A 26,917-nucleotide genomic window follows, 5' to 3' on the forward strand; every position below is an offset into this window, starting at 1 on the left:
TGCACACAGATCTGATTTTTTTTGTGCCCATTACTTCTAGGCATTTGTTTTTGGTAATACATCACTATATTACCGTCAAAAATATACAAATATGCTTAGCCAGACACTTTCAGGCTGAGGCTCTTATGGGTTAACCGATACTGTGTTGTCGTCCATCCGCTTACGTCAATGGAGAAATTCTGCCCAGAACACACGGTGGCTAAACAGGAAACCGTGATTATGTATGAGACACACAACTGGCTTCACATCAAGTTTCATGATACGTGCAAGATAAACATACTAGCTTATAAATGTGTGTTTACTGAGACTACTGTCCAATCCCTCCCTTTAAGCAGACACTCCAGGATTACTCAGGGTATCTTTTCATCTCTGTTTGTGATGTCTTTATGACCTTTCTTGCCTCATGTTTGTACAATGAATCAGAGCATTAACAGCCGGTAAATTTCCATTAATGCTGACATTAGATCTTGTGTAATACCTGGGTCAAGAACACGATGGTGGAAGAGATTGGGGTCCAGATGTGGAGAGAGGTGGCCTCGGTACACCTCTCCAGGGACCACAGGCCTGTGATGGGGATCGAAGGGGCTGTGTGACGCCATTGGGTCGCTCCCAGAGACAGGGGACTTTGATGTGACGCTGTCTCTCTGGGTTGGAGTCAGCGCGCTCTTCCTCTCATGAGAGACAGGTTTGCCTGCTGTTATACCTCCTACCAATCAGGGACAAAAGAACATGACTGGATCTCAAAAAAAAAAAAACATGTCCTTTCTGTGAAACTTCATCTGATGGAGGAAGATATCTAGCCATTTGCTTACAACAGTATATAATATCTACTATTAAAGATTTAGGAGAGTCTAGATAGTCTTTTTCAGTGTTGAAATCATGATCAGTAAAGGAAGCGTTTAAAGCATAATAAACCATTAGGACATACATACTTATGAATAATATCTATTGCATTTAAATTATGTGCAAACACAAAAGTGTGTTTTAAGACCACATCATTCACCCCTAGAGGAAAGGGAATGAAGCACAAGCAAAACACAACTATTCAGAACATGGCATTAAGATAGAAATAAATACTTAAATTGAATGAAAATGAAGGAGAGGTGTGAAATAAGATTTAAATACAGAAGCAAAATGAGAAAGATAAATGAAAAATGTTGGCATTGTTGAATTCATCTGAATCTGAGCTTATGAGGAGTTTAAAAAATACATCAATAAATAAATACATAAAAGGGGTCGGCAAGGTAGAGTCAGGCAAAATGAGTGAATGCAGCTGAGAAAGAAAAAGTCCTGTACCCTCTTGGGCCCGCAGCAAGGGTGATCCCCTGGACATGGAGCTGGTGGTGTAGTTGGGGGTCCGGCGAGCATTAGCATCTTCATACATGCTAGGGCTAAGCTGTGACTTGCTGGCCTCCTGGTGTGTGGAGCGCAGCACTGAAGTGGAGTTGACCACAGATGTGTGGCGCATACGCTCTCTCTCAGAGGCCTTGGCATCCTCATACTTCATACGCTCACGTTCATCCATGGCTGAATGTGGCAGTTTTCCTGGGCTGGTGAGGAGGGACTTTACGTTGTGTTTGATGGCTGACTGGTTTACAGCACTGCTCTCATATTTTAGAGGGATGCCCTAGAAAAACAAAAAGAGGAGGTTAGAAAATCTGTTCGGGTTAACAAAACAAATGAGCACAACCAGGTCTGGTTTTGAGAACATGTATTAAGTGATGTATTTAAAAGGGAAATTGCTGGAGGCAATTTCAGTATATAAAGATTTGCTGTTCTCTTTTGGCCTTCTAAATGGGCAAGGAGGAGACATCTAGCCAATTATTAATAACAGCATAAACCTCAGGAACAAATATAAGTGTTGGCTAGCCATATTTAAAAAATAGCCCTATGTCATGTATATGGTGAGCATATAAAGCAATATATATATATATATGTAAAAATAAAAGCAATATTATTTGTAAAGTAGATCAACACCAATAGAGCTAGCAAAACAAGCAACACCACTGATAAGTACATGCAATTACAATTAGACAATCGTGATAAGGAAAAATAAATGATCATGCAATTCATCCATGTCACCAGGCTCTACAATGAAACACTTTACCTGTGCTTCCAGGACAGGGGTCTTACGGCTGTCCTGAGTCTCCTTGCGGGGGATCTCATGAATGGAGCGGCCCATCTCCTTAATAGTGTTCACACCCTCATAAGGCTTGCCCTTGGAGATTCCCCCCTCGAATGAACGAATAGGACTCTCCATCTTAATCTGTTTGCTATACTTGGCTTCATCAAAAGCTTCAGCAGAGGCTCGTGGTGTCCCTGAAAAAGGAGGAGGAAAATATTTAAATGAAAAAATAATAATCAGTAACAAGGTATGTGTTTGATTACGCACACATACTGGCAAAAACAGACACAAAAATAAATAAATAAATACATTTTTATGTATTTAAAAAGTAATACATTTGGCAAATTTTCACATTTTGGATTTTAGTCAAATGATCACATCATAGGGGAAAGTGTGCACTACCTTGCATGATGGATCCTGTATGTATGGGCCTGTCCTTGGAATCAGAGTGTGGGCCATCTCTAGGCTGAGCTCTGCTAATCAAACCTGACAAGGGACAAAGAATAAGGTTAAAATACACCTAGGATTCTTAACATTCTTGACATTAAAAGAATGACAGCCCCTGTCTTCCACGGATATACACTCACCCTCATATGCAACCTCCCGCACAGGATGTCCTCTGTCCATCATGTCATATGTGCGCTTGAGCTCGTGGCCCATCCTAGGGCTTCTAGTACCTTCTCTGGGGTTCTTAATGCCTGCAAACACACAAATAAGTTCTAAATATTTAACAGTGCAAGAGACACACATTTATGCAATTTGTGTTTTTTGTTGTTTATGCTACTTTTTAATAAAGAACATTTTAGAATAAAACCCATGCCATTTAGTACAGTTGGTCTTCACTTATCTCACCAAGGGAGCCACATTTTCCCATGGTCATTAGTTTATGATCTAAAACAGTTTTGCAAAAATATGCCAATGCCACATTTTTGTATATAAAATATACTTATTTCACCATTACTCTTATAATGGTGTGCTGCGGATTCTTCCCAATATGAATAAAATGTCATGTTTAAATACATGATTTACTCATAACACAACCTTCTTCTTGAACTTATGAGATTTTGTCATACTACTCAAATATATATATCCTTTGTATAGATGCATTTATTGTGCTGAAGTGTTATAGCACGGCTTTTACTCCCACCAGATATATAAGCATTGTTGGTGAAACAAAAACAGTGCCCCAGTATTTAGTTAAGACCCACCAGCTAAGAAACCTTGCCCTAGTACATATTTCTATTCAGTCTGATAGTCAGGTCTGAGAAAGGCATTTCTCACCATCGTATGAGATGAGATGTCCACTCTTACTCTCATAGATAACATGGCCTTTGGACAATGCCTCAGCACGACTCTTCTCAGGGTTGGTAAGGTCCTCTGTAGCCAATTTAGCAATGGTGCCTTTAAACAAGTCGGCTGCAACACTGGACTGGGGCAGAGCAGGGGTGCCCTAAACACCGGAAATGACAGAGGGCAGCAAAATAAACAAGACAAGAAGCAATATATTTACATTTGCACATTTGGAAGTGTGATTTACAATTCAGTCCTATTACAGAATATATAGTGGTGTATATTAATGTGTGGTGTACAACCTTAGCTGTATTTGTTATGTATCAACTAAACATACTAAATGAACAGTAATATGCACGTACATGTGTAATGGAGCCTCCTCTGAAGGGCAGCGTCTCTGCACCTTTTCCTGTAGGGCCTCTGGCTAGGTCCTGGATGGGAGGCATGGGTCCTCCTGCAGCAGAAATAGAATAAGAGGAAAGTTTTAATAAGTAGTAGGTAGGTAGATAGCGTGCAACAAAAGCAAAATAGGAGACTTCACGATAGAGAAGATATTACCATTTACAGGAAACCGTAAAGCTGATCAACTATATGGGAAACTATAGAAGAAAGGGCAGAGTGGTGGAGGGCAACTGTGCAAGAAGGTGCAACAAGAAAAAGGATACTGAATCTCAACTATTTACAATTCAAATAATCAAGTTTCTCATTTTCTTTTATTATAGAGTATAAGTGTCAACAAGTGTGCATCTGTGATATCATTCCTCACTTGTGGTGCTTACAATATGTATTGTATAAATAAATAATACTATTTCATTTAAATTTTTGAAGTAAATCATGTTTTGAACTTTAACTCCAGTTTCTTTAGACAATTTAAAATAACACATAACATTCTGAATATTTTATAATTATAACCCTGCTCAGGACAGAAATGACATTCCCAGCCATAATGTGTCTCTGAATCAGTAGAATAGTTGCTATGAGTTAATAGGTAACATGTCAAAGCGTTTAGGATTGACTGATTTGTGGTGGTTCCATTGGGTTTGACTCTCTCACAAGCATAACGCATTTTCTCAGGTGAGTGTTAACAGGACCCAACTCGCAACATGCAGAAATGGCCCTTATGCTGCACCCAAGGCAAAAAGTAGGTGGGCTTTTATTTCAAAGAAACAATTATATACTGTTTATAATGCGGCCATCGTTGAACATTTCTGTTATAATACAAGTGTGCATGCATGTGTGTGGAGGACAGTTTCACCTCTGACTACTCCATCGTATTGTGCCCTGGAGAGCAACCCTTCAGGCTGAGCACTTTGTCCACGTGGGGAACAATCCTCTTGCTTTATGTAAGACACTGGCAAAAGACAAGTCACCCAGAATTTAGAAGAATTAAAAAAAATAATAATAATAATAAATTAAAAAATAAAATCCACCTAATCACTGAGGCTTAATACAATATATTGTTTGGGTAAATAAAAATAAATAAATCAATATTTGCATACTGAATAAATAAGTAAATAACGAAAGGTAAGCTAATATTTGTGACTTTGGTACACAAAGTAGTATGACTGCTGTCTGGCTAAGTAATGCTACACATCATAAAAACACATAGTGCACATATTCATTGACTTAACTTCTTTAAGGACCAGTAAAAGAATTCTCACATACACCTATGTACTTGCTTGATAGCTGAGTGACCACTTACAGGTTTAGGACACATTAAATGCAGGTCAACAACCTCAAAAAAAAAAGGCTAACAAAATCATTATTATATAATAATAATATTAAGCATTATTAGTATATAAAAATAAGCATCTGTAAAACAACGTTTTTGGAGAAATATACAAAAAAAAATGAAGACACACACAACAAAGAGATATACTGTGCCCATAGCACTGCACTGTCTCACTCTCCTCCCTTACTCTTACCAGGCTTGGCAGGGTCCTGCTGTCTTGGCAGCCCAAGAGAGATGGATCCTCCGGCACTCTTGGCTCCCTCTGCCCCATACACAGCGTGCGTGTGTGAGGGCAGATACGTGCCCGGTGTTCCCTATGAGAGCAGGAACATCCAGGAATCAGAATACCAGTAAAACACGTCACATGCATACCGCCCTGACACTGAAGAAAATTCCATTACTTAAGATAATATTCCTCAGAATGAGGGACTTGAAATGTGGAGCCATGTGTAAGAATGGTCCAGCAAAATGTATAAAAATAATTAGAAAAATTGTGAAAGTCTGTAATAGGCGGCACAAATGGCAACTTACTTTCAGCTTTGCACCTCAAGTGCGCTTAGTGTAATGATGGCATTTACTGAGTAAGCTTTTAGTAATAGGACATGAGTTTTCTCTGACATACCTGTAAGATGGATCCTCCTTGGATGAAGGCGGGCTTGTCTGATGGTTTGGAGGTGGGGATGAGGGGAGGAGGAGAGGGAATGTTGGCTGGTCTGTGACGAGCAAACGTCACACGCATTCCATCGGGGAGGTTCTGAACCACCTGGTTAGGAGCTGGCTGCAGGACTGAGGAAATCAAATACGAGAATGAGAGGTTAAAAAAAAAGGGATTACAGCTGAATAGAAGTGAAGTGTTTTTCAGTTGGGAAAATAACAGAAAAAACCCTGCTGTAGCTAAAGAAAACAAAAAATAATATTCTGCATTAAAACACATTAAAATAGTTCAAATGCATAAATGGTTCATATGACTAAAAAGACAAAACCCTAAATATAGCTTAATTAAAATTACATAACACAAAGACATCTGAATCAGGTAAGATCATTACTGTTTTAATATTATTTTATATATTCAGTTAAATTACTGGCTTGTGTCATTTAGATTTTTACATGAGCAATACTTATACTTTCAGGAACTAGTATAAATAAATAAATAAATAAATAAATAAATAAATTTTTACATCATAAAGATAAACAGTATAAACACATTTGTTTTCTCATTGGGTGACGGGTGGGGTGGGATAAATCTCTGCCCAGTCAAATCAAATGTCTTCACAGGTCTCTCTTGCTGGCAGGACACACTGTTGGCAGGCCTGTTACAGGGCAAACACTAATCCAAGAACACTTGAGCAGTTTGGGAACATCAGCCAAACTACTTACTGCTGAAATATAGCAGTACCATATAACTATTTTTACAAAGGACATAAGTGCAAAAGGTTGCTTCATAAAAGTGGCCGAAGCGCAAAAAGGGGCTCCACTTCAGCATGAAGACATTGGTGCAAAGATGCTAAAAGAGGAGCAAGAGGTTAGAGAGTAGCTCATGGTACACATTTCTTTCACTCACATAGCTTTGCCCAGGTGTGACCCAAGCACAGCTCCTAAAAGCTTCAGAACCACACAGGCACTAAAAGCACCCAGGACTTATGGGCTTATGTAAAAACGTCAACTCTTGTGCAATGTAAAAAGCACTGGTCACAATGAGATAACTGGCCATATTGTGTCATGTATAATACATTATCTGTAACCCTTATCAAGTTTAGGGTCACGGTGGGTCCAGGGCCTACCCGGAATCATTGGGCGCAAGGCAGGAATACACCCTGGAGGGAGTGCCAGTCCTTCACAGGGCAACAAACACACTCTCACATTCACACCTATGGACACTTTTGAGTCACCAATCCACCTACCAATGTGTGTTTTTGGACCATGGGAGGAAATCGGAGCACCCGGAGGAAACCCACGCAGACACAGGGAGAACACAACACACTCCTCATAGACAGTCACCCGGAGGAAACCCACACGGACACAGGGTGGAAACCCACATGGACACAGGGATGAAACCCACACGGACACAGGGATGAAACCCACACGGACACAGGGAGAACACACCACACTCCTCACAGACAGTCACCCGGAGGAAACCCACACAAGTGCACTTACTTTGTTAAAACAAACAGCCAGTGTGTAATAGGTCAGTTATGCAAAGGACCATTATTATGATTAAAGACTTGATTTCTCACGGCTACATTAAGGGCCAAAAGTTCAGAGTGTACCTCAAAGCTCCAATAGCATCAACAGTCTAATGGTTCCTGACCTCATATCATATTTACTTGGTGGAGCAATGCAAAATGATCAGGACATTCCATTTGCTGGCTTATCTAATTTCTTTCCTTTTCAATAGAAAGTCCAGACTGCCAGAGTTCAGTTCCGTAGAGGAATTTCCAGGCCTTTTGGAAGTGCTGATAAGTGGAACAGGTCACGTGTGTGTGTGTGTGTGTGTTGCAGAGCTGTTCACATGTGCACAGGGAGCCACCACATGACCACTCACGGCTCTCCTTGAGAAACAGTCACTCTGCCTTGGAAATAGTGTTAACGTTCAAGTGTGTGGAGGACTGTTTGTATGACTAGTTACAGAAATCATTTACTCTGTCACAGGCATGTCAATAAAGCTCCCCACACGCAGACAAGCTGGTGAATTATTAACTTTCTTTTAATTCATATACCTTGTACATAGTGGTAAAACATAACCACTAATGACAGCTAGGAATTGATGGATTTCGGAGAACATGCATTATATTAATTCATCATTCATGATTTTCCATCTTTAAAAATAAATTAACGACAGTCTACATTCATTATTTACTCTATTATTCCGACTGAGGCCCTCATAAAATTGTTTATGTACCACAAAGAGTCTGAATTAATGGTACATGGCCATTTACACAGTGGAGTTTCAAGCATTACAAAAAGGCTCGAAAGGGAGAAATAATGCGTTTGACCAGTTCTTTTCTATATTGGGTCGAAAATTTGGATTCTCACAATATAATGAATTATGATTTTTATAAAGAATTAAAAATAACCCCACTGCATCCATGATGCTGCACAGTTTATAAATGCCTGTACACGCACGTTTTACAAACTTTGGCTCAAACAACGCAACTTCTTTTGAGTTCATAAGTGTTTTTACGTTAAAAAATTCCATTAGTTAAGTGTAGATAAAGACATTATACCTATTCTTATAGACAGATAAAATATATACTGAACTTTTCATAAAACAGATACAAGAGTATGTCTTAGTGGACATACCTAATTAACAGAAATAGAAATTCAAATTACTGCATATGATATGAAGTGTTATTACCTGGTGGGACACTGTACCGCGCAGGGTTGTTGGGGTCTGGCTGGGGGGATGCTTTGCTGGGCTCTCGGGGAGAAAGTCTGTAGGGTGAGCCAGGTCTTCCTACCCCACTATGAGCCTCCTGCTCCATAAGCTTCATATCATAAGGCATGTAAGTAAACGGCTTACCTGAGGGAAAAGAAACAAACAAAAATCCTCAGACACAAATCTGTGAAGACCTGTTATTAATTCTACATTGTTGCTATATTTACCTTCATAGTTATAAACAGAGCAGCAAGTAAAATTTGAGAAAAACTTCTAATAGCTTTGAAGCCAAACAGTGCTATGAATCTAATACCACAAACAACAAAAAACCCAAAACACTACAAAGCCAGCAGAGACAAGCAACTCAAATAAAGGGTGAGAAAAGCTCTGTGTGATTAATCAAACACTTTGGCTAATGGTTATCACGACGAGAGCCTGCCCCAATGTTCCCTTCGGTTGACTGAGTTTGTGTGGCTCTTTAAAACTGCAGTGTTTCTCATCTTATTTTTGCTCTTATGTTCTGCCCTCAAGTCCGGGAAAAGCCCTGTCTCTTCAGACCATCTTTCCAGATACACAGACACTTGCCCTCTATCGTCCCAAAGGAGTCTGGGAAAGGAAAAACACACCACACACTTCACAAGAACCCCGCCCCTAGCAATCCAAAAAAACACAAGGGAGGGAGCAGGGTTCCAAATGTACGGTACTTCGGACTGACACACAACGTTCCACTTCAGCATTCCACAGTCCTGTGTGCTGTCTTTAGTTCTTCTCACTCTTACTTTCCTACATGCAGCGTCTTGTTTGGCCAGTTTTCAAAAAAAAAAAAACAAACAAACAGACAGACAGCAGAGAAAATTTATAATCGGCAAAAGAACACAAAACATCAGCTCAAGACACCCACAATTTGTCATCAGTCGTCCACCACACTCTCCCCCTACATTTAAAAAAAAAAAAAAAAAAAAAAGAGGCAGTGTACCAACTTTCTTTTCTCTTCTACGTCATGTTAAACCCTGATAATTTTGTGTAATTCACCTTACTATCACTGAAACTTTCAGTCTTTCTATAAACGCTAGACATCATTAACAAAAATGGGGCAACCTTGAGCTTAAGATCATTCACAAGGCTTCACTGTATAAAATACTGATGTTTCCATATACATGTTATTAATTAATTACAATAAAATGATTCATGAAAAGAGAAATGATTAGCACATCTCTATTAACACAAGTTACACTTCACTTGACTATGCTATGATTTATGATAGATCAAATTAATATCTTCACAACATCAAATCAAATATTCTCCAAGCAGTGATCACAGAATTCTGAAGGAGATTAGTGACAAATTGATCTTAATAACAACACAGAGCTGTTCCAGAAACTGAGGCGCATTAAAAGTGCTTAATGAGGAGCAGATGCACACAGCTGAATTTGTGTAACCTTACCGTCTCGATCGAGTATGGTGGGGCTGCGTGTGGTGAACCGGGGTCGACGCTCTCCCTCGCCAGGGTCCTGCCGCTGGTTGTCCTCCAAGTGAGCAGACTCGTGCACTGCTTTGATCTGGTTTTGGAACATGGCAAATCCACTGATAGCAGATCCTACAGGGACACCAGTAGGTCCAAATGGACCAGACACCTGTTGGGAGAACACAGCAGGTCAGAACTACAACCTTATTGTAACACAGGTCCTAATTATAGAATTCAATTTATTATGGTTATTACCCTCATGTCCCAATTCAACGAATCAATGCTTATCAATTTCCCAGCAAAGTACAGATGAAATGTCATTGACGTGCCACAACTTTGTTGCATCTTAAGAGCCAATCAGGGCCCACTTTGCTAAACAGTGCTAAACCAATAAGACCCTCAGCCTGTTTAAAGCACACCACAAAAGCACTGCGGACACTGAAGGTGAAGGTTTGGAAAGCCACCGCCACATGGCATCACTGTATAAAATGATCATATTTTTAGAGGCAAAGCACCATATAAATCTGTCTTAACATTTGAACCTTTCTAAACATTTATGCTTTATTTATTTATAGGCACATCAGGCCATTTTTTATTATATCAACTGTTTACTATTATTTGTTAAAATGTCTTAAAAATGAGCAACCAAACATAACCTAAAGTGAAGGCTTGACGTCTTAAGTCAACCTGTTGTTGAAGTATCACCAGCAGTTGGTCTACATTTAAGTTTAAAAAAAGAGTTCATTCTAAATGACAATTTCTACCTTTCTAACGATATCAGTGTTTTCAGATAAAATGGTAGATAACACTTATAAATGGTAGATAACTTCATGTATTCCAAAAGTGGTGCTTTGCATCTACAAGTTCAATCAATTTAATGCACGCAGATCAAGTCATAAGATTTTCAAAAGGAAAAAAATCCCACCTCTATTTTATATTCCTTTAAAAAACAAGCTCTGAGCATTCAGGAAATTAACCAAGATTTCTGAGTTAAATCACTTCAGATCACTGATTTTTGATTCAGGGGCCTTTGATCCAGGTTTTTATTATTGATTTTTTTTTTTTTTTGGGAGGAGGTGGGCTCACGTGTGGCCTGGACTCACATGGCTGGGCAGCTGGGCTGAAGGAGACGGGCTCTGAGATCTGGCTCCAGCTCTGAGCCTTTCCCACTCCCTGAGCCTGGCCAGGGAGGGATATCTGATAGGTAAGTGGGGAATGGAGCTAAGGGGACTGACCATAGGAGGGATGCTGGCGGCACGCTGCTGCAGCTGCTGCATGCTGAGCTGGGCCTGCTTAGCTGAGGAGACTACCACAGAGGCACTGGTGGGGCCTCCAAGCAATGATGGCTTCTCCAGAGAAAACATCCTAAGGCATAAACGAGAGACAGAGAAAAATCAAAAAGGGAAGAAAGACCCTGTCCCCTATATGATGTTGCTGATGTAACACCATTCACATAATCAAGTTCCTAACAATTTGCAATCCAGAAAGAAACAATTATAGTGTATTTCACAGGAATCATCTTGTTCCTCACCTCTGTCTGTCTGGCTCAGCCTCAATGTCCTCATCAGCGCTGCATGTGGCGCTTGAGTCATTGTCTGAGTGTGCCTGATCCCCCTGCTTCTCGCTTTTCTCCCTTGCTTCTGGTTCTGTCTTTATCTGCACCTCTCCTCTCTCCGGAGCTCCTGCAGATGCTGGCCCTGTTGCCATTTCAGTGTCCTGTGGCTCGCTTTTGGGGTGCACCTGACCCTCAAAGGCTGTTCGCACTCGTTCGTCCTGAGATGTACTGTCGCCTGCCACCCCACCTTCTGGGCTCTTTTCCAGTTTCACTTTAAGCTCGCTAAAGTGTGGATCCTGGGCTTTTGTGTCCAGGCCAGGACCTTTGTTGGAGGCAGAGTCCTGCTCTGAGGCACCCTCTGCAGCCCCGGACTGGGGTTGAGGCTCAGAGGGCTTGGAAGCATCGGCCTGAGAAGGGGAAGGAGCACTCTCTGTGTCCGAGCTGTTGTCTGCACCTGGTTCAAGAGAGATTGAAAGAGCTTTTCAGAATAAGATACATAGCACCTACAAAATAGATATGAATCTACTCCTATTACTTGTGAATAGGCGAAAATGAAAAATTTGTGCCTGGAAAATATCTGTTTGAATAGTCCTTCACCAACCATGCTCTACAGTTTAATTACAGGATTGATCTACCACAACAGAAGCAAGAGTGCAAAATTTGCACTCGATGTGAAACGTGCAGTAAAGTAGATCGCCTGGAAGAGGTTTGTGACCATAGCACAAAAATGGCGAATCACCCTGTGTTTTAAAAGGCAGCAGCCAGTATGTGGCTAATTAGCCTACTTCCTCTTCATCATGGCCATTTGACCGTAGAGCCTTAGTCTTGCAACCCATGCAAAATACAGCTTGGAGTCGGGACGAAACAAGATCAGAAGACGGTAAGCAGCAAATGATAATCTACAAAAGGCTGAAGAGAGCTGAGGCACAGCCACCAGTGACAGTTTGAGATGTTCACGTACATGACACACAGTTTGCAACCCCTGAGTGTGTCTGCAGCAGGACACAGCACGCAAACCTGTACGCAGTTTCATGTCCAATTTTCTTCCTAGGCATTCTAAAACCACCCCTTTCTCTACTCTCTAGATTGCTGACAATCATGCAGTAAAAAAAAAAAAAAGAAGCGGAAGAGGCTCTGGGTGCCTCTCCTGCTCTGTCACTTAGGAAGCATGGAGTAAGCTGAAAGATCCATGGCTAACCCGCTTTACTTTAGCTGGCACAGATTAAAAACAAGCACCCTGAGCAACTGTAAAGAGAGAGAGACGGAGGGCGATTGATTGAGAAATAAAAAAGAAAATGGAGGCAGGTACAGCTAATTGATAAAGCATTTGTGGAGAGAAAAAAAACAATAAAAAAACAAAAATAGCCCAAGCTTTATCCTTTCTCCATATATGCACTCACATGCGTCATAGAGACCAACTCGAGTAGTCAAAACACAACAGTCCTGCCTCGTTCCTGTATATGTCAGAGCACTCCACAGCAGGCAGTCAGGGCATTCAAGGACGAGAGAGAGAGACAGAGACAGAGAGATAGAGCGAGAGAGAAAAAGACAAAAGATTGCATGCTAGAGTGGGATGACTGGGATCGTTTTAGACAGACAGAGAGAGACAGAGAGGAGGAAGAGCTAAAACAAGAGAAAAAGACTGAAAAGTGCATGCTAGGGTGGGATGACTTGGACCATTTTAGACAGACAGATACAGCAACAGCAGAGGATAAGAGAGTGGAAAGGCTGCACTGGGGCAAAGTAGCAGAGAATGAGTGGAGGAAAGTAGAGGGAAAAAAAGAGGTAGAGTAGAAAGGGATGAAGGGAGGGCATCATACCGGATCAAACAAGCAGTGGCAGCACTTACAGCACACTTCTTGAGTCTTCAAAGCCAAAGAACACTTACATAAGAGTAAGCCTGGCACTCAGAATTAGTCCAGATCCTTTTTATCTTTTCTCTCTCTCTCTCTCTCTCTCGTGCTTGCTTGCTCTGCCACCCTCCTCATTCTCTCCTCATCTGATCCTCTCTAGTTCTCATTAGAAGTACAGACAGTAGGAGTAGTCGCCATGACTTCGCTGCCCGTGCGCTTCAGACTGGGGTTTCACTGTCAGGTCTAATCAAACATTCCATCATGAAGCAGGTCAGCGCTGCCTTAAAAACCCCTCATTGTGTCTGTCAGGGATACTTTAAGCTTCTATATTATATCCTCTGCAACAGAGTAAAGCAGAGACCTGGGGGTGGGCCGGACTCACCTAATAAGCACTTAATCCTGATTTTTTTTTTCTTATTAATTATTATTATTTTATTTTATTTTTTACATTTCATTAGCTACATATGTGCATCCACCTGCCAATGTTCACAGAATCAGAAATACAGTGGAAATATAGCTTAAATTATTTAAAATATGAACTTTAGCAGAAGGATCGTTTTTATCCTGATACCAATACGACTTTTTTTTTCCTCTTTAGAATAATACAAATGTGAAAGTATGTTTACGGTTTATGACAATGATTCTGGTTAAGCAAACATTTGCTCAATTTAGGGCAAAAGTCCCATAACTCATCCAGCAAGTGTGTTTCTGTTCTCACCTTCGCTGTCATCTGGGTTCTCCTCATCGTCATCAGCTGAAGCCGTGGCCACGCTGTCACTTTGGGAAGCGTCTCGTTCGCGTAATCGTCTGGTCACCTATAATAACAAACGCAAACTATGAAAAAAGTAACTGTGAGGTAACCGCCTGATCATGTACAGAGGCAAACTATGACACCATTCAGCAACAACAAACCTAGACTAAAAATGGCATATAGCAGTACTGATGGGCTGCCAAGGAAATATTAGTTTTTAAATAGAAATGTTGAATAAGATTTTGATATTGATAACAGAAAGAAAAACTGATATTTTGCCATCTATAGTTGGGCCAATAAATACAGGTTCTTGTCATTTTGATCTTGGAGCATCTGCCCCTGAATCTTAGCCTTTCATGTGGGGAGGAGCAGTGTTACCTACAGAACTATGCTAAGTGGATCAGCAACATCAGTTCATGAGAAGCGGAACAAGGCCAGATGTGCTGCTGTTCACCTGCTTATGTTGTTGGAGTAGGTTGTCCAGGTTGTGGCGTCTCTTGTAGTTGAAATAGAAGTTCTTGCACTGAGCCTCACTTTTGGTGCCTACCATCTTAGCAATGGCTGACCAGTTCCGCCCATGCTCCACAAGCCCTGAAGAAAGAGAAGTGTGTGAGGTCTGATGCCACAGTGGGATGCTTTATCTGTTTATATATCCATTCCATTCATTTGGAAAAGAAAGTAAAAAAGCAGAAATAATTTTAAAAGGGAACATATCCTGTATTAATTGTATCCTGTTCTACTCTAGCTTCATGAGACACGACTTCCATAATCCTCTGCTAAAACTGGACTACCATGAAACTTCTAAATCCAGCTGAAGCAACTTTACTACATGCAAATGAAAGGTACAGAAAGAAGATGAATGTGCGACTCAAAGCTGACACAATCAAAACACATTCATGTTCTCTCTATAGAAGGCCTACTCTTTTCCACTGGGTCAATCAAACGTCACTTTGTGGCACCTCGAAGTCCACTAGTGATGCTAATCCTCTAGTCAGCTAGCTGCAGATGTACTTTTTAACGTAAAGCTTAGGCAGATGCAATAAAAACACAGATTAGCCTGTATCTTTTACTTGTTCACTCTCAGGAGTGCAGTCACAGTGCTTCGTTTTCTCCATTTACTCAGACAATGAGCTTAAATAGCAATTCAACCAACTAATCATTCTTGAGAAATCAGAGATATCACTTAGCTCTACCTAATAGTGAAACATTCTGCACATTTCCATCAACATAAATAGGTTCCTGAACCACAAAACCTAAATCCCAAATGACCAAAAAACAGTATATACTTCAGCACAATCATGACATCTGTGGATATGTAAAAGAAGCCCAAGAAAGAGCACAGAGACTAAAAAGTTACATCGCAGCGGACCCAATATGTTCCATCTGATTTGAAATAATAAAAAAAAAATAATAATAATAATATAAAAATAAATAAATAAATATAGGATATAGGTCTATTTGTGTGTTTTCTCAACTTGTCTCAAGTCACCACTCTCTTATCCTCTGCAAGACTTTATGGGACAAACTAAGCAGCACAGCCTTGGAACCAACTCCAAAATAATCACTGAGACAGAACATATTCACACACGCGCTGAGATAAGGTTTGGGTTCAAATTTAGTTTGAAAATGCATATTCATGGAAGAGATAAAGAGGCAAAAAACATCTCAACTGAATTCTGTTGTGGATACCATCAGGACCCTCAGCTTGGAAGCATATTTTCATATCTTTTGTAACATCAACAGTTGAGGTGAACAGATTCTGAGAAATCAGTGGAATTCCCCCTTTATGCAAAATGAAAAAAAACACCAATGTCCAGACAGTAAACCACAGAAGGCCGCCACAGTCAATCACAGGACTACTGTGAAAAGGCTAATTAAATCTCTCCGTTGCAGTGTGTTCATGTTAAATGCTTGGGTTTTATAGTAGCACAGTACATAATACTTGTGACTGCAAATCTGAGCAAAACCATAACTCTGTACAGTCTTTATAAACTTCACAAGCTTGACAAAACTACGGACCAGTTTATTTTCATTTTGAATTCCAAGACATGGGGTAATGGATAAGTCAATCAATTTCAGTTTTCAATTATTCAGTGGTTAACAGATTTTTAACATCCACACTCCTAGTTCACGTACAGTCATCTGTTCATTTGAACTTCTTAGTGACCAAGTATTACCTGGTGGTCACTCTACAGCAGTGGTGGACAGAGTACTGGACATGTACTTGAGTTAAACGTACACAAGATCAAATTTTACTCCAGTAAAAGTTGCAAGTCCTCGTTGTAGATGTCCACTTGAGTAAAAGTACAAAAGTATTTACCTTCAAATGTACTTAAGCATCGAAAGTACAAGGACCATGACGTATTATGGCTCCAATGTTCTATTATCATTTTTGTAACAAGACTCATGCTTAACACATTGTAGGTGAAATGACTCTAGTATCATTTGTGGTTCCTGAGTCTTTTAATAGATAGTCATTAATTAGTCTGACATGAGTGAACACAATGAATGACATTATATAAATTATTACCATAAACACAAGGTGCTGCCTCGACAAACCAACAGAGGTCACTCACTCCTGAATATTAAGCCCAATTAATGCTTCTGTGTTGAACCCACGTCGTAAGCAGCGTGGTCTGATTCACACCTTTCCAGAAATGTAACTCGTTGTGCCTACGCATACCACAACGAATGTGATTGGTCTATAGTCGAACGAATATGCTTCAAGTTGTTCAAGTCAAGATACATTAACTGCTCTACACTACACTCCCTAAATAGTGCACTTTAAAGATTTGTAAAACAAATACCACTACACCACTTAAAAAGATATTTGAAATTCACCCTAGTGGTTTGGTAGTGCAACTGCAGAGCAACACAGATGCCAACGCACAAGTATAAACTTTTACAATGGCATAGGACACTAGTGCAGGCTACGGCATAGGCACTGCATTGAGTCAACGCAAAAGCAAAAATTGCCCTTTAGTGTGTTCTCTGCATCAGAACATTTTTGTTTACTCATTTGGAAACAATAGGTAGGATTTGGGATTTTTTTTTCCTGCTCCTGGGGCTCCCCCTAGTGTAATTAACTTTTACAGCACTGTACTGAATTGGTCAGGAGGGAAGGAACGGTTTCCTACTCTAAAATTTACATAGTGTTGTTTCTGCAGTGCTGAGCCAAGAGTAGAAACAACACAGGCTCTATTCTCCCTATTATAGGTCAGTGAAGCATCACAATGATTTTGAAGGTGTATTTTTTTTTTCTTTAGGAAAAAAAAATTACATAGTGTTCCTTTAAGCTCTGTCTACATAGTTGCAGAATACTCATTTTTGTCTTTTGGACTTGTTTATCTCTCTGTAATGATTTCTGTGTTTTGGAACATTTCTTCTGGGTTTGACCTTACTTCACGTATTGTGTTTAATAAATCTCCAACTGAATCTCACCCTCCGGAATGATCTGTGACATCTACAGATCTGTAAACCATTTTAATGAATGTATAATAGTTACTGATGACTCAAATACAGCCAAATACTAAATATAACAAATCATTTTGTTAATTCATAACTGTTCTAAGAACTGAAAGTGATTATTTAGTCTCAAATTCGCACAACAGTTGCTAAATAAAATACTGCTTTTGGTATTATTGGTTTTAGGCGGAGAAACATTTTCACTTTTTTTAGTGCGGCGACTGTATTAGTTCGTCTCCTAGCAATGGTGCTGCTGTGTGTCGCTTAGAGAGCTGTGCAGAGCAGGGAGATTTGTTCAGACACGTATAAACCAAAAGAAAATGGCAGATTTTCATTATGTAGTGAAGTTAAAAAGCAAGATATAGGACTCTGAAATGTACTGAAGTTCAAAATGGAAACCACTGCTCTATAGCAATTTAGACAGGAAACAATTCCAGTATTATGAGTGGAACTTAAAACTGGGAGTGGGCAAAAACTTAGCTGGTCAAAGATATGCACAAAGAGAGGTCTACTGCTGTTTCACTGTATAGCCCTGTAACAATATGCCAGATGCAGAGCGTTAGGTTAAAAGCCATATATATATATATATATATATATATATATATATATATATATATATATATATATATATATATATATATATATATATATATATATATATATATATATATATATTGGGCTTTGCCGTAGCCAGAGGCCTCACCATAGGATATTTAACTGAGACTCAATATAGTGCATTGGCTTTTTGCCTGGTAGAACACAGTACTGACACCTGTGGCAAGAATGGTTTATAAGGGCTATAAATAAAGGACACATTATGGACAATGACACTTTTATGGAAAATAGATTTCTGTATACCAGAAGGAAACAAGTCATTGAAAAGCAAACCAAGAAACAGACCCATAGTTATAATTGCAACAAAAGTTCAGAAAGTATTTAACTATACTCAGTTTAAAGGTACTAATTTAATATTCTGTTTAGGTCTGAGATATTCCTGTGAAGGTTAGTTAAAGATGTGATGAGAATTAAAGGAAAAAAATAATTCAGAACCCCATATTAAATCCTTCCCTTTATACTACTTTTCGCTGATTAACCTCAATAACTGATTTACATCAAAAATTGTCATTATTCATCTGATAATGTAACTTGTGATTCAGATAATCCTTCCTTATTCTTCGTAGAATACAGCCTGCAGCTACCACACAAACATGTGCATCTATACCACACAACACGCACATACTCAATGATACAAAACCCAGTCTTCCCCACTTCCTATTTTCCTGGCTGCCTTACACTTCTCCTTTATTACGGAGTGGACAGAAGACAAAAAACACAGAGGTAGGAAAAGGAAGGCCAGAGTTTGCCCTCAGAGCAGCTCTGCCAACCAACATTGCGTACAGGGCCTTGAGAGCAGTACTGGGTGTGATGGTGTGTGTGTGTCTGCAGAAATTCAGGTTGCATTTTCAAAACCACGTATATGAAACTTTTTAAAATTAGGCTTTCTAGCCCTCCGGCAGGGAGAATACTGGAAGTAAAATCAGCTTTTCAGTTAGTCTTTCAAAACCTTGACTACATTCAAAAAAGAATGAAAGAAAGCAGCAAATACATCAGATTGTGGATGCACCTGTTAGTTATTTCTGCAGATGTTGCATCTCAGTAGGTTACCATGCACAAGGAACCACATGTATGAGAAAAACTAAGGCTGTAAAAGCCAAAGAGAGAATGTGCACATGTGAGAAAATGGGTAAGTAAGATTACCACTAATTCCTTAACAAGCATTATGCATGCCTTGAGAATAATAATGAATCACTAGGTCATCTAAGCATCACTAAGACTTCACACCTGCTAGTCTGATGACGATCCAAAGTGCTTTACTATCTACTAGGGAGAAACATGCCAGGTGCATCTTAGACTGGTGAACAAAATGATGTTGTCTGACAGAAAAAACACCTTATATAACCTTAATAATAATATTATTATTGACAGAACAATGGAGCTTAGATCTTAGATTCAGCTTTAAAAACATTAAACTCATCTTTACATTACAAAATCATCTATTAAATAAAAGAAAAAAAAATCCTATTAAGTGCATTAATGTAGCAGTGTATTTGAACCGCCAAATATATTTGGCTGAACGAAACCATCCATAATTTTATGTTTAATATAGTTATCTGACCGGGGTAAAGTAAAATACTAGTATTAGAGGGTAAATAACAAATTGGTTTCTCCACTTGCATCAGTATCAGGCACAATAACTTATTAATAGAAACAAATTAAAGCTCTTTGCCTCTATATCCTGCACACCTGGATATCAGGATATCAACCTCACCTTCACTATTGCACACTAATTCATACACACACACACACACACACACACACACACATTCCCACTGCCTTAATTAATTCTAAATAATCTCTTTATTTATTCTGTTGCGTCAGTCTAAGCTGTCTCTGTCCTTTGCCGATTCAAAAAACATGAAGGCATGTAATCACTCACGGGACTATGTGGTTGATGTGTCCACACGGGAAGCACAGCATAATACATTAACTATATATCTTCTATAATGTCTAAGAAAACATGCAAAACGTGACCAAAGAAAAGTAAGAAAAGTGAAGGTAAAACGCATCAAAAAACAAACACAAGCACCAAACAAAAAGATTAGTGCTTACAGTGGTTTAAAGAAAAAAACAAAAAAAACACACAAAAAAAACAAAACACATATACTCCATTTACAGCACCAGAGTTACTGAACATGCCATTTGAAAATCATCTTTGCACTTGACTTTTGTCCCTTAAACAGCACAGTGGTTCTATTTTAAGCATTTTATATATATATATATATATATATATATATATATAAAAGAAAATTTTCATCCACTTTAACTTCCGTTAGAGCAAACTAGGCCTAAGTGCACGGTCACACACACACACACACACACACACACACACACACACACACACACACACGCCCTGACAGAGACAAAAAGTTTGCAAAGCACGAACTAGAAAAAACACAGGCTTCCCTGAAAACCTGGGGTTAAACAACGAGATAAAGATCAGACAGAACCCAATGTGTGAGCTCTGTGATACAGTCAGAAAACAGCTGGTACCGCTAAGTGAGAATAAAATGAGAAAGTTAGAAAAATATGAGCACTACCTTTTTTGGCAACCTCCATCTCCTCCTCGGTCCAGCGAGAAGTCTCTCCAGCCTCAACAGATCCTGCAGGAACAGCACACGGTGAGAATGATGAAGTAATGAATACGTAAATAACAGACAGACAGAAATGGGGAAAGGGAAATGTTTAAAGTGATAGAGAGAAAGGCAGAAAAGGTAAAACAGTGGTGTCAAAGTCAGAGTGAAAGCAAGAGAATGAGAAAAAGAGAGAAGGTGAAACCAAGGGAGCTCAGAGGAAAAGAGAGCAATGGGGAGAGAGCCAGTTAGCAATGGGGAGAGAGCCAGTTAGCAATGGAGAGAGAGAGAGAGAGAGAGAGAGAGAGAGAGAGAGAGACTGACCGTACTGTGTTGTGTTGGTTGAGTTTCCTCCACTTTCCCTCGCTCAGTCTTTAATCTAATAATCTGTTTACATTCAGGGGCTGCCCTCCCTCCCCTCATATCCTCCGCTATGGTTTTCCCCTCCCCTCTTCCACTCTCCCACACCCTCCCTTCTTTTTCTCCCTCTCTCGTACTCGCTCACTTCTACCCTCTCGTTTCCTCTGCTCTGTGTCTCTTTCCGTTCCTTTCATGCTCTTTCAACAATGAGACCACCCCCCCTGCTCTCCCTCTCTCACTGTCTCTCTCTCTCGCTAGTCAGCTGATAAGAGGCTAGACACTGGAGGAGTACACAAGCACCTCCCTCTTCCCCTCAAACAGTGACACACAAACACACACCAGCAAAGAGTGTGTCTAATAACAGTAGCTAAGCTCCATTTTTTTCAGTGGAGCAACACTGCAGCTGCCCCTCCCTTCTTAATTTCCACTCAGCAACAGAGACAGAGAGAGAGACCATTAGTCAGAAAGGAGGAGAGAGAGAGAGAGAGAGAGAGAGAGAGAGAGAGAGAGAGAGAGAGAGAGAGAGAGAGATAACCAATGAGGGCAGTTATATACCCATCTCCCCCTCTCCTGCAGCGCCTCCTTGAGATTGACCAAACATTTGGACAAATTTAGCACAGGGTGAACCTCTGACATTTGCACAAGTGTGTATTAGTGTGTGTGCACGCGTGCTTGCGCTGGTGTGTGCATGTATATGGTGTGTGTTGCAGTGTTTAGATGTCAAGTACAGAACGTCTCTACTAGTAATAAAATAAAATCTAATAAATGCCTCCCTGCTGACTGCCTACTGCTTATGTTTCCCTGTAACCTCTGAGCACCTCTGTGTGTGTGTGTGCGCGCAAGTAAATAAGTATGCAAGCTTAAGTGTGTTTTCCCAATCTTAAATAACATCTGCCACAGGTATCCTTTTCAAAGATGTCATATAACACATAATAGTGATGCATCAATATGGACTGCTACTGACATCAGTATCGAGCTTATTTATCTGATTTTTTAGGCAGGACATGACCAGTCAACTTTTGATTCTGTATCTTAGACACACTGTGTAAACCTGATGAGTGCCATTGTAATAGAACCAGCTTGTGACTTTACTTAACAGAACTGAAAGCTCTACATACAGATAACGGTACTGAATGTCACATTTCAACTTACAGGTAAACATGGTGAAGTAGACAAAACAAGTGGGGGGAGGAGATGAGGGGAAAAAAAGGCACTGTGCCAAAACAAATGCTGTGCTCAAAGCTTGATAAGGTGGCAGAATAAAAGCCTTTTCAAATTCGGTTCTGCTTCACACCATGTAATTATCTAAAAGTTTTTACATATAGTAAAATATTCTAAATAATTTTGGATGATTTCTGAGAAAGTGTGATTGTTAATACGTCCACGGTGATGTATGTCACTTACAGTGGTTAATGAACATGACATACTCATCAATGGTGTAAATTAAATGGAATGAACTTTTCAAAAGGATGTAACAATGCATCATAAACATATGACATTGAAATACAAATAAATGTGAATTGTGGTATGAAAATGCATTGTCGAGAATCAATCCTCTATTAAAAAAAAAAAAAAAGCACAAAAACTTGTAAACATCCAAAAATAAATCAACATCCCATAGCAGCCAAGCAACAACAGGGACCCAGGCATCATTTCCCCCTCTTTCATATTTTGTTCAGCATTTTGTGGGAAAACCAAAAAGTGAGCCCAGGATGGAGAACTAATTGAATTGTTGAAGAAGTATTTAAACACTTCATTCCTTTTCCTCTGGTAACATCTGGACCTCTTCTAAAGTAACAAGCAAACATGACTAGAGCTAAAATCCAAGGGCTGGCGCATGCCCAACTGGGTGAAACAAACAGATGGCATCAGACCATATCCCCTCACACAGAGTGGGTATGACACAAATCCATCCCTCTGTCTCTCACAAAGACATACACACTAGTTGAGGTTTAATGGAGTTAAAGGCCAGTCCGATTACAGCATGACGGACGGCAGAGAGGTACGTAGAGGACAGCAGGCGGGGCAGGAAACAAGTTCTCTCTGGTTTGAAACACTTCCAAAAACACAGCATGACCAACAATGGACAACTAATGCTCTGCCCAAAGAACACTGGCAAACAAATGTCCTTCTACCTAAAGATTAATTGCAGCTCACAACTCTGACTGACACATACATTTTATTTTTTTTTTTTTTTCAATAATACACATTTATAAAAAGCTGAAACCAAACTATATATACACATGGAATGTATTTTCAGAGAAAAATAATTTGTGTTGTCCAGTGGAGAATAAATCTTCCAGTTAGAGGAAAAAGGAGAGCACATAAACAGCACGCACATATAAGTGCCCTGGACTTTTCCAAAGAGAGATCAGGATTGAGAGCGTGAGAGGAGTCACTGGGTTTACCTGCCTCCCATTACCATCCCCATGACAACTGCTTCCACCTGAGACATACTCTGTCACCACGGCAACCCACAAACTCCAAGGGAAATTGGAAGAAAAGGACGGGCTAATGGTAAAATGAAAGGATGGAACTCAGATCAAAATACAAGACTAAAAAAAAGAGAAAGCTGAGGCTTGTTTTGAGATGGACAAAAAGCAATTGAGGGAGGGAAGAATGAAAGAAGGAAAGAGTGAAAAACCCTCAAATGTCAGGAGGATGCAGGCTGAGGCCAGCGGTCCTGATGGATCTAACAGACACGTTTCAGAGGAGCAGAGTGAGGGGGAAAAAATATTCTATGTAAACAGCTTTTCTTTCATTTCCTTGGCTGTAAAATCTCAACACTAAAGTGGGTCAAGCGTTTAGAGTCACGGCTTAAAGCAAGCTCACGTTTGTTTTGTCTGTACTTGTGATTGTTCAGCCTGAAGTTCAATTCCAATGTCTGTCCAAATAGTCACTATTTAACTCACACAATGCTGGAAAACCCAGCAGATTTCATGGCTTTCATGCTCCAGAAATATCAGCTGAGTTCTCTAATAGCTTTTTTAATTATTAGAAAATGTATGTAGTGAACAAGCCTACAGGTAAACTCTGAGAAAAACTCAGAGGACAAACTGAAACCCTTGTGTGTGGAGTCTGTTCATGTTTGTGGGTGCACACACCTCGTGATTGGGCATCCATGGCGCTCACAGGGGCAAGTTTAGCAAGCTCACGTGCAGGTTTCTGCACTGGCTCTGGTTTAGGAGGTGGGACAGGGTCCGGCAAAACTACCAAAGGGGAAACAGAAAACATTAACATTACATACAAATCATTTTTGTAGATTCTATGAGTACGAAGACAGTGGAAGAGATTGTATTTGCTTATGCTTACAGCACTACAGGAGCAAATGACACAGGCATTTTGACTTTGGGGTGTATTTGGTCCTTGTCCTGGTTTGTAGAACCAAATAAAACTGCAAAATTTCTTCCCAAATCTGTCAGGCATACTCAGAAGCATGCCTGCATGTACGATACCTGGTTCAGGTGCTGGTGGAGGTGGTTCCTCTGCAGCGACAGCAGCTGCCTCATTGGCCATGGAGCGGGTGGTAATGCGGCCTTTGCGGCGGCCCTGGCTGTTGGCCGTTTTGCGGCCCCGTGGCGTGCTCTGCTCCTTGCCCTCCTCGTCCTCCCCCTCGCACTTCTCTTTATCTTTGCCAATGTCCCTGAACACAAACACCAGCCCAGAATTAATATACATACACAGTTACAGCGTGTTGCCTGTATTTGAATTCCCTTCTCTACAATCCACCACAAAATGAAAATTCAATAAATGACTGTGATATAACTGCCTAAGATGCAGTATAGGAGGCTGCTTTGTGTGAAAAACTATGACGTTTGTGTCGGTAATATAAAGTACAGTCTATCCTTTTCTTTCTTATTTCTGTCTGCTTTTAAATGGATACAGAATGTCTTTGTATTGTATTTATCTGTGTGTCACTAAGTTTGCGAATGTTGCCTGGAGCCTTTTAGGCCTAAAATATAGAGTCCAGATCAGGAGTTATTCTTAAGCTGCTTGGAGTCCCAAGCAGTGACGTAATTCTTACCAGGAACAATAAATAAAAGCTCCAAATAAGTCGATGCTGTTTGCCATTGTAGAAAATTCAACTTTGGCTTCATAAATGACATAACACATTTTTTCCCCTGCATGTTCACCTCTCCTCTGTTTCATTCACACAGGGCCCTATTTCTGGAAGCTCATGTCTGGCAGATGCTCACGCACACGTGCATGGACAATCAGTGTCTCCCTATCAAGAATATTTTCAGAAAAGAGTAAAAAAAAAGTGGACCATGGCCCAGAGCCACTAATGTGGGTTTCATCCACTTGGGCTTAAACATTCTTCACAAGTGCCACTGCCTAACAGATAGTTGGGCAAATACCCAGCAAGCTGTACAGTTATCAGAATGCATCTATTCCAGGAAAAAGGGCCAGAAGGACAAGAAAAGGAGTGGTGAAGAAAGAAAGAATCAGATGGGGCAATAATAATTTCTGAACAGTTCCCCTTGGTTCAGAAAGGTTTGAAGAGGCTGGTTTTGGCTAAGGAAACATAAGCTCCCATATTTCTCTTTTCTAGAAGGTAAAACAAGTTGCTAGCCCTGGAGAAATGACAACAACCAAACTCCACTACAAAAAGGCCACTTGTCAGCTGGTGAAATTCTGTGGGGTGCCTTATGGAAAAGAGATGTTGACCTAAAAAAGTCCCTCTTATTAATGCTGAAGGCTTGAATTTACACTGGGGATTTCAGGTGGATTAGTCACGTCTGAAAAAGGCTAAAGCCACAGGCCTCACTTTATTTAAAAAAAAAAAAATAATAATAATAATAAAAATAAATAAATAATTCACCTTTAATTTTACAGATAATTGTTTGAAACTTAGTACCAATATCAGACGAATGCTTAGAGTAGATAATTTAAAGTGGTATCTGATGACAATGGATATTTAAGTCAACCTGGGCTAAAGTACTAAACTGAACTTTTATTTTACAGGTTCATTTTTAACACAAGGTAATCCAAGTGAATCTAGAAACACTTTCTAGACTTTATAAAAGTTTAAGAATTGCAATGAAAAAACACAAAAGGTCCACACACTTTGAGTCCTCTTTTTCATCTTTCTCCTCCTCTTCCTTCTTCTCTTCGTCCTCCTTCTTCTCTGATTTCTCAGATTTGTCCTCCTCGGTTTTGTCGTCAGACTTGTCTTCTTGTGATGGTCGTGCTATCTGCTTTTAGAAAATAAAAACACAAAACAGGAGCATGTTTAGACAGCTGTTTTATTCCGAAGAGAGAGCCATATTCAGAAAGGTGAAGAGAATTCCTGGCTTTCATTGGGAGACATACTTAACTAATGAAAGCCATATCTCATTCGTATGCTACACACCACTTCTTTCAACGATACACACAGCAATAAGGAATTTCACGGCTGGTGATCTAAGACCATTTGAGCATCACTGAGATGTTGTATTAATTTAAATGCTTTCCCTTGGATGGACGCAATTCTAAATCATTGTAGTGAACAGTGCACATACAAAAAATTAGCGTAGACCAATTAATTTTTTTTTTTTTTACAGTGTAACAGTGACATTCAAATTAGGCTTGATGCTTTTTGATGGAACCTAATGTTTTTTACTGGTCTGCACTCGTCACATAACTTGATTTGGCTGACAATCGCCTGATTGAAGGAGGCACCTACAAATCTAACAGTTCCAGGGACCTGTAGGTTGTGGGTTCAAGTCCTGCTCTGGATGACTGTCTGTGGGGAGCTGTGTGTTCTCCCCGTGT

General features: G+C 39.9%; 1 protein-coding gene across 6 annotated transcripts in view; it reads right to left on the reverse strand.

The window, feature by feature from the left end:
- The window catches only part of ncor1 (nuclear receptor corepressor 1), an 83,707-nt gene that overhangs the window by 12,875 nt on the left and 43,915 nt on the right, over positions 1-26,917 (reverse strand). For 5 of the 6 annotated variants that reach the window (XM_066651989.1, XM_066651982.1, XM_066651948.1 and 2 more), the window contains exons 15-34: positions 26,231-26,361; positions 24,619-24,806; positions 24,268-24,372; positions 20,771-20,833; positions 14,602-14,738; positions 14,115-14,211; positions 11,520-11,997; positions 11,224-11,353; positions 9,963-10,157; positions 8,503-8,662; positions 5,770-5,933; positions 5,341-5,461; positions 4,671-4,766; positions 3,778-3,869; positions 3,407-3,575; positions 2,713-2,823; positions 2,528-2,611; positions 2,108-2,319; positions 1,297-1,627; positions 479-706 (exon numbers count right to left, since the gene is read on the reverse strand). In XM_066651989.1, the coding sequence (XP_066508086.1) occupies positions 479-706; positions 1,297-1,627; positions 2,108-2,319; positions 2,528-2,611; positions 2,713-2,823; positions 3,407-3,575; positions 3,778-3,869; positions 4,671-4,766; positions 5,341-5,461; positions 5,770-5,933; positions 8,503-8,662; positions 9,963-10,157; positions 11,224-11,353; positions 11,520-11,997; positions 14,115-14,211; positions 14,602-14,738; positions 20,771-20,833; positions 24,268-24,372; positions 24,619-24,806; positions 26,231-26,361 (3,292 nt within the window). The remainder of the gene's footprint in view (positions 1-478; positions 707-1,296; positions 1,628-2,107; positions 2,320-2,527; positions 2,612-2,712; positions 2,824-3,406; positions 3,576-3,777; positions 3,870-4,670; positions 4,767-5,340; positions 5,462-5,769; positions 5,934-8,502; positions 8,663-9,962; positions 10,158-11,223; positions 11,354-11,519; positions 11,998-14,114; positions 14,212-14,601; positions 14,739-20,770; positions 20,834-24,267; positions 24,373-24,618; positions 24,807-26,230; positions 26,362-26,917) is intronic. The other variant, XM_066651974.1, reaches the window with a different exon arrangement.

This window comes from Hoplias malabaricus, chromosome 2 (assembly GCF_029633855.1).
Source record: "Hoplias malabaricus isolate fHopMal1 chromosome 2, fHopMal1.hap1, whole genome shotgun sequence".
NCBI classification, from domain to species: Eukaryota; Metazoa; Chordata; class Actinopteri; order Characiformes; family Erythrinidae; genus Hoplias; species Hoplias malabaricus.